Below are 8152 nucleotides of genomic sequence, written 5' to 3' on the forward strand. Positions count from 1 at the left end.
TGCTCCTGACAATACAAGATAATCGAGATAAAAAAATTATTGTGCTGAATTCTGTTTCGCATTATGCTCTCGTTTTGTCTTGGGTTGTGAATTCAGCGTACCCCTTTCCTTTGCAGTGGTGTGCTTTGGCTCCTCCCTAAAAGCCCAAACTCACTCTTAGCCAATCGGTGGTATGTTTACTTCAGCTCAATGAAAATGACCGAAAGAGAGCCTTTAGTCGACAACAAAAGAAAACCAATTCAGTTTTTTGGAAAAAGGAATTGTTTTCAAGGAGTCCATATTCGTTTTTTCCTGTTAGTCTTTGTGAGATCCTTGTTTGTCTTTGACTGTGTTCACGGGAAAGTGTTCTGTTTGTTCAGTTCCAGTACTGGCTCTTCGGCCGACGCCAGCACCCCGTGTCCTGTCGGTGTACCGGCCGATTCCGGCTCCTCGTCACCTGTTGGCTCTCCGGCCGACGCCAGCCCCCTGTGTCCTGTCGGCGTACCGGCCGACTCAAGCTCCTTCTTCATCTGGGTTTCCGCCGACTCAAGGGTGCCGCCAACTCAAGTCTCGAGTTCCCTCTCGAGTTCCCTCTTGAGTTCCCTCTCGAGTTCCCTCTCAAGTCCCCTCTCAAGTCCTCTCTCGAGTCCCCTCTCGAGTCTCTTCTCGAGTTCCCTCTCAAGTCCCCTCTCGAGTCCCTTTCCAAGTCCCTTCTCAAGTCCCCTCTCAAGTCCCCTCTCAAGCCCTCTCTCAAGTCCCTTCTCAAGTTCCCTCTCGAGTCTCTTCTCGAGTCCCCTCTCGAGTTCCCTCTCAAGTCCCATCTCAAGTTCCCTCTCCAGTCCCTACTCAAGTCCCTTCTCAAGTCCTTACTCAAGTCCCTTTCCAAGTCCCTTCTCATTTCTCTTCTCTAGTCCCATCTCAAGTCCCCTCTCCAGTCCCTACTCAAGTCCCTTCTCTAGTCCCTACTCAAGTCCCTACTCAAGTCCCTACTCTATGTCCTGTCCCGTTGGGGGTCCCGCCGACTACTGTTCTGCCGGGGGTCCTGCCAACCCAATGTCCTGGTCCGTTGGGGGTTCCGCTGGGGGTCCTGCCAACTCTGTGTCCTGTTCCGTTGGGGGTCCCGCCGTCACCTGTCTTGCCGGGGGTCCTGCCAACTCCATGTCCTGTTTCGTTGGGGGTTCCGCTGAGGGTCCTGCCAACTCCGTGTCCTGTCCTGTTGGGGGTCCCGCCGACTACTGTTCTGCCGGGGGTCCTACCAACCCCATGTCCTGTTCCGTTGGGGGTCCCACCGTCACCTGTCTTGCCGGGGGTCCTGCCAACTCCTTGTCCTGTTTCGTTGGGGGTTCCGCTGAGGGTCCTGCCAACCCCATGTCCTGGTTCGTTGGGGATTCCGCTGGGGGTCCTGCCAACTCTGTGTCCTGTTCCGTTGGGGGTCCCGCCGTCACCTGTCTCGCCGGGGGTCCTGCCAACTCCTTGTCCTGTTTCGTTGGGGGTTCCGCTGAGGGTCCTGCCAACTCCATGTCCTGTGCCGTTGAGGGGCCAGCCGACACCTGTTTCGTTGGAGGTCCTGCCAACTCCATGTCCTGTTCCGTTGAGGGTCCAGCCAACACCTGTTTCGTCGGGGTTCCTGCCAACTCCACGTCCTGTTTCGTCTGGGGTCCTCCCAACTCCACGTCCTGTTTCGTCTGGGGTCCTCCCAACTCCATGTCCTGTTTTGTTGGGGGTTCCGCTGAGGGTCCTGCCAACTCCATGTCCTGTGCCGTTGAGGGGCCAGCTGACACCTGTTTCGTTGGGGGTCCTGCCAACTCCATGTCCTGTTCCGTTGAGGGTCCAGCCGACACCTGTTTCGTCGGGGTTCCTGCCAACTCCACGTCCTGTTTCGTCTGGGGTCCTCCCAACTCCACGTCCTGTTTCGTCTGGGGTCCTCCCAACTCCATGTCCTGTTTTGTTGGGGGTTCCGCTGAGGGTCCTGCCAACTCCGTGTCCTGTCCTGTTGGTGGTCCCGCCGACTTCTGCTCCGCCGGGGTTCCTGCCGACACGATGTCCTGTCCTGTTGGAGGTCCCGTCGACACGTGCTACGCCGAGGGTCCTGTCGACACCAGCCCTTGCTACGTCGGAGATCCCACTGACACCAGCCCATGTTCCGTCCAGGGTCCCGTCTACGCCTGTCCCGCCAGGGGTCCCACCAGCTCCTGCTCTCGATCCCAGTGTTCCGGCGATCCAGCTGACACTGGCGGCGTACGTCGTCCTCCGGAGCTGTCCCGCCTCCGTCCTGCCAGTCCTCCGGAGCTGTCCCGTCGCCGCCTTCTTGCCCGACCTTGTGCCCGGCCTCCCGAGTTCCCCAGCCGCGGCCTTCGCCCTCGAGCCCCCTGAGTTTCCCCGCCGCGGACTTCCCTGCTCTGTTGCTGTTCGCCCGAGTCCCCCTTCTCGGCCTCTGCTCTGCCCCCGGGCCGTCTGCCCGAGTCCCCCGTCTTGGCCTCTGCTTTGCCCCCGGGCCGCCCGCCTGAGTCCCCCTTCTCGGCTTCTGCTTTGCCCCGGGATGTCCGTCCGATTTTCTGTGAAATCTGCATTTGGGTCCTGCCTGCTTCACTCAACCCTGACACAAGAAGAAGCTTAAAAACGTTTCTGGTCCTACCCCCCCTAGCGTACATTGTTCATGAAAATACAAGTTTAGGTCATCGTCATCAGCATCCGTGATATTGGATTCATTATTTTAAACAAATCATTATTTTGTACAAAACAACCAAAAATAAATAACTTTTACAACGACAAGAAATAGCAAGCATCACTTCACAGGTCCTGCTCGGAACCATTCAGGATTTGGTTTCTAAATGAGAGTTTTAGTTTAGATAAAGTTGCACAGTATTTCAGCTCATTATTACAGTTATTCCACAGATGAACACCTTCTGTTGTGATGCAATGAAGTTTGGAATTTGTTCTAATGGGTGGTTTAAAAAAAAAATGCAGTTTCCTCTCAACATGTGTATGTTTTCTCTCCGTGTGAAAAGTCCCTGGACATTATCAGGTAATTGTTCCGCAGGCTGAGGAGGTTCAACATGGACTCCAGGATACTCTGCATCTTCTACAGGTGCACCATAGAGAGTATCCTGACTGGCTGCATCACAGCATTCTATTTTATTTTATTTGTATTTACTTGCACTATTTTATCGGTTTTATTTGTTCTATGTTCTATATATATGTTGCACTGTTGGAGGAGCCTGTGACTTCAGTTTTTCATTGACATATCTACACTGAAGATAATGTACAAATGACAATAAAGCCTTGAATCTTGAGTCTTGAATTTACGGTATTTTTTAAAATAACTAATCTTCTGTCTTTTTTTATCATTTAAAAAAATATTTATTCTGTTTTTTTAGAGGTGTATGACTATTCTAACAATTAATATATGTTAAAAGAAAAAGGTTTAATGGAATTACAAAAACATTTCTTGTAAGGTTACAGATTTTTTGGGCAAAACATGTGATAGTTAATGTAAACTAAGGCTTTTGCAAAGTAAAATGACGTTCTTTTCTTTGTGTTTTACTTGTAAATGGTCTTAGATATACGGTACTTTTTTGTAATAATAAAAGTAATTTTCTGTATTTTAGCTTTTCTTTATCATTTTTTAAAGATAATTATTCTGTTTTCTAGAGGTTTATGACTCTATTCTAACAAATAATATATGTTAAAAGAAAAAGATTTCATGTAAAATTACAGTAATAGAGGCTACTTGTGGTAAGGTAAGTTAATGTTTTTTTACATTTTATCTCCGTAGTTTATTTTACAGTTTTTTTCCTTTTTTTAACAGACATTTTCTGGCGCCCCAGCTGCCAGAAAATATCAGTTTTTTTACAAAAATATTTTTACAGTATACTCAATACGGTTGTTTTCGAAAGAAGGATGTTTGCTGCCTGTGATTATTTGTTTCTGGTCACATGGCATGCAGAGGATGTTACAAAAGCTGAATAGTGTATCTCAGGAGCATCCATGGTGCTGTTTAAAATAGGTGCTTGTGCTTGTAAAGTGAACATCATCTATCCATGCTCACATAGGATCACAGGAATGGTTCACCCTGGATAATCAAAAGGAAACATAGCTTGTCGTTTGATAAGCGCTTGAAATTTGAAAAGCTCATTGATTTTTTTCCTTTTATCTTTTATAGTTAAAATGTATAGTCTGTCAAAAGTTTTCAGTTTCCATGTTGGTTGTCCCACTTCCAACAAAACCTTTCTTCACAGAAGGATGATTTTCCCTCCAATTAAAGTCAGTGATAAATGTGATACCCATCACTTTGTCTCCTCTCCCCACTCTTCCGCTCTCATTTTCACACCAACTTTAAATCTCCTGCCTCCTTCACTTTCTTTTTTTCAAACTCTTCCTCTTCTTCAATCTAATTATCTCTGACACTAACAGATTGCTGCTCAACATGCTGAGAGAAAAGGATAGGGAAAATATGGGAAAAAGTGAGGAGAAACACGGGATGGCTCCAAAGAAAAATAGAGAAGGAAGGGTTCATGAATCTCATCTCGCCCTCTCTGTCCCCAATGTAATAATTACGACTTGCGACGTCCTTTATTTTGTCCTTCACCCATGCTTTTTCACCAATCCTCTTAACAATGATGTCTATTGCTTTCCCAGTCTTTCACGTTTTGTCTCATATTTCTTTAAAGTTTTCCTCTTTTTCATCTTTAGCTCACCCTCCATTTTTCTAACTTTTTCCACACTCCTCTGAGTGTGCCAGACGGAACAAATTGTACTCTTTGTCCTGCCCTAAAAGCCCTAATGACATGGCATTGCTGGTGAAGGAGGTGAACTTGGATGAGGAGGAGGAGGAGGAGGTCGAGAATGGATTGGATACCCTAACTGTGGCTGCCGTTCCTGTTTTGACGCACCTTGCACCTGAGCAAGCTGCACGGATCCTCCAGATTTCCAAGGAGGCTCCTTCACTCTTGGCTGCCAGCCCAGGGAAAACCACCCTTGTTGAGCATGTCATCCGACTAAAAGATGGACAACCAATCCGCCAACGTCCCTACCGTGTCCCACAACAACTGGTAGAAGAACTGCAGAAAGAGGTAGAAGAGATGAGAAAACTTGGAGTGATTGAGCCATCCAACTCAGAGTGGTGCAGGCCGGTGGTCATCGTCTTCAAAAAGGATGGGTCTCTACGGATATGCATGGATTTCCGGAAGCTCAACTCCATCTCAGAGTTTGACGCCTATCCCATGCCAAGAATTGATGACTTGCTGGAGCGGGTTGGAGCTGCCAGGTACATCACCACCCTGGATCTGTGTAAAGGGTACTGGCAAGTGCCGCTGGAGAAGTCAAGCAGACCATACACAGCCTTCAGAACACCAACAGGGCTAAGGTTGAAGCTATCCGAAGCTGCCCTCAACCTCACACCAAAAAGGAGGTCAGGTCTTTCCTTGGATTGGCTGGATGGTTCAGGAGATTTGTGCCTCAGTTTGCCACCATCGCAGCGCCACTCACAGCACTGACCAACAAGGATCAGAGGAACCCAGTAACCTGGTCAGAAGACTGTGAAACAGCCTTCCGCACCTTGCCGGAACCCCTGTCCTTAAAAGTCCAGACTTCACCAAAAGGTTTCTGGTACAGGTGGACGCCTCTGCAGTAGGCCTTGGAGCAGTCCTGGTCCAAGGGGACCTTGGAGAAGAATGACCAATCCTGTACCTGAGTCGTAAGATGCTTCCCCGTGAGACCAGATATTCCACTGTAGAGAAGGAGGGCCTAGCCATTAAGTGGGCCCTAGAGAGTCTGCAGTACTTTCTGCTTGGGCGTGAGTTTCACCTGGAAACCGACCACCGTGCTCTCACCTGGATCAACTTCATGAAAGATCACAACAGCCGTCTTATCTGTTGGTACCTCTCACTCCAACCGTTCAAATTCATCATCCGTCACCGATCTGGCAAATCGAATGTAGTGGCTGATTACCTTTCCAGGTTGCCGCACATCGCCAACCTCGGGGAGGGGGAGGATAATGTGACTGAGCGGATCACAGAGTGACTGACTCCGCCACTGATAGCCGCAGCGGCGACACACACACATACACACACACCAAACATTTCCTGCTCTCTTCCGTTTGTCAATAAATAAGGTTAAATCATCACTAAAACGTCCCTTTTTCCCCTCCCTTTCTGTAGCGCGACCATGAGTGCACGCTTGTGAGTCTACAATTATTTAAACATACATTTAACTATATTACACGATACTTACGTGACGGGCAGCGAACGGAGTTTCGCCGCCGTCTCCCCAGCAAAGGGAATGTGGAAAAGACGGATGTGCATCACTTCCGTGATTTAAATAGGATATCATGAACCATGCAATTTATTATTTATTTTGCGTTTATTAATTATGGGGGATGATTGTGTTAAGAGATAGTTAACCTGTTTATGTTTGGGTCGGATAGTTTTCTCATGTTTGAGGGATTACATTTATGTTGACAATGTGGTTTTGAGTTAATTGTGTAGCTGTTGACGGTAAGCCTGTGGGCTATGGGTTCAAAAGGGACAGTGTTGGCCCTGGAAGAGTCATTCGCGAGATTGTTGCAGTGAAGGCAACAGCTAGGATGTGTTTAGAGGGATAGACAACCTAATTTTAATCCCTCAAATATGAGAAAACTATACGACCCAAACATAAACAGGTTAACTATCTCTTAACACAATCATCCCCCATAATTAATAAACGCAAAATAAATAATAAATTGCATGGTTCATGATATCCTATTTAAATCACGGAAGTGATGCGCCTTCGTCTTTTCCACATTCCCTTTGCTGGGGAGACGGCGGCGAAACTCCGTTCGCTGCCCGTCACGTAAGCAAGGGTGTAACTTTGGTTTGAGAAGTGGGGGGGACACAAAACAGGGGGTCCTCCGCAATGAAATATTTTCTCAATTTAATTCCATTTCCTGCCTTTCTACAAATATATTAGGGACTATAGTGTTAACAAATCCAAGAAAAATGTGTAGTGTATATAATGAGTGTGCACACTTATCTAGTATCCTATCCATGTGAACCTGTTTTATTTGTGATTACCTGACATCCTCTAGGGGGGGTCCGGGGGCATGCACCCCGGGAAGATTTGTTTCTTTAAATTGAAGTTGAATGCATCAATCTGGTGCACTTTGAGGGCAACATTAAGAGATTTATGGATACAGTTCTCAACACTCATATGAAACAGAACTGTATATATTTCAATAATCAAAAAGCCATTAGAATATGCTCACAACCAATAACAAATCATTGATAAACTCCTCTCTCCTATCTTTATCTTACCTAGTCTGCATTTTTTCTTTTTATTTATGCATATTTGACTAATCACTCCCCTTTCAAACTGTGTTTTTTATTTTTGTACTGACCTATAGTACACATTGGAAGGATTTCTTAACTTATTTTATACACAACTATATATTACATAGATGGAAATATTTGTTTACATAGATGACCAAACCGTTTGAGACCCACTGAGATAACTAGACTAAAGTTTACAACCTAATCACTCAGAGACTCCTTTACCTCCCTGAGCTGACGTTATCTCTCTCAGTCCGACAGGAGAGGACTCTCCCTCTCCTTATTGTTGAAACAGCTTCTAATCTCCGTTAGCTCCGAGCTAGCACCAGATGCTAACAACAACCCACGTAACTCTCTCAGTCTCTCTCTCTCTGTCTCTCTCTCTCTGTCTCTCTCTCTCTGTCTCTCTCTCTGTCTCTCTGTCTCTCTCTCTCTATTTCTCTCTCTCTCTCTCTATCTCACCCCTAGATTCCACCGGGTCCGTCTGCGGTGCGTTACGGACGCGTTACGGACGCGTTACGGACGCGTTACGGCTGCGCCGCAGTGCTCAAGGTGATCGCGGCCACTCTAGTCAATGGGTGCTATTCCACCACACGCGGCGCGTTACGGCTCAGACACGTCCCAGAAGCGGCTCGGCGCAGGGCTTTTCTAAAATTAGGATTGAATCCTATTTTTGTCGCGGCACAGCCGTAACGTAAGGTCGGGCAGGCAGGAAGTGGAAAGGTGACGAGCATCCGGGCCAGGCCCATCCCCCACATATACTAATTTTGCAGACCCCCCCTCCTTCATCACACCACCTTCACTACGACACGCACAATGGACGAGGAGCTTTTCATTCTGGAGGTGGAAAAACACACAATTTTATATGA

At 47.3% G+C, this 8152-nt stretch overlaps 1 protein-coding gene across 1 annotated transcript; it reads left to right on the forward strand.

Annotated features, from left to right (window-relative positions):
• Window positions 1–236: 236 nt before the first annotated feature.
• On the forward strand, window positions 237–2108 carry LOC117474980 (putative uncharacterized protein DDB_G0290521; the record flags this gene model as incomplete). Its single annotated transcript, XM_034121026.1, has 4 exons — window positions 237–246; window positions 486–536; window positions 891–961; window positions 2082–2108. Coding segments are annotated over 4 exons (159 nt in total), but the record flags the coding sequence as incomplete, so codon positions are not given.
• Window positions 2109–8152: the final 6044 nt, after the last annotated feature.

The sequence above is a fragment of the Trematomus bernacchii genome, unplaced genomic scaffold (assembly GCF_902827165.1).
Source record: "Trematomus bernacchii unplaced genomic scaffold, fTreBer1.1, whole genome shotgun sequence".
Lineage (NCBI taxonomy): Eukaryota > Metazoa > Chordata > Actinopteri > Perciformes > Nototheniidae > Trematomus > Trematomus bernacchii.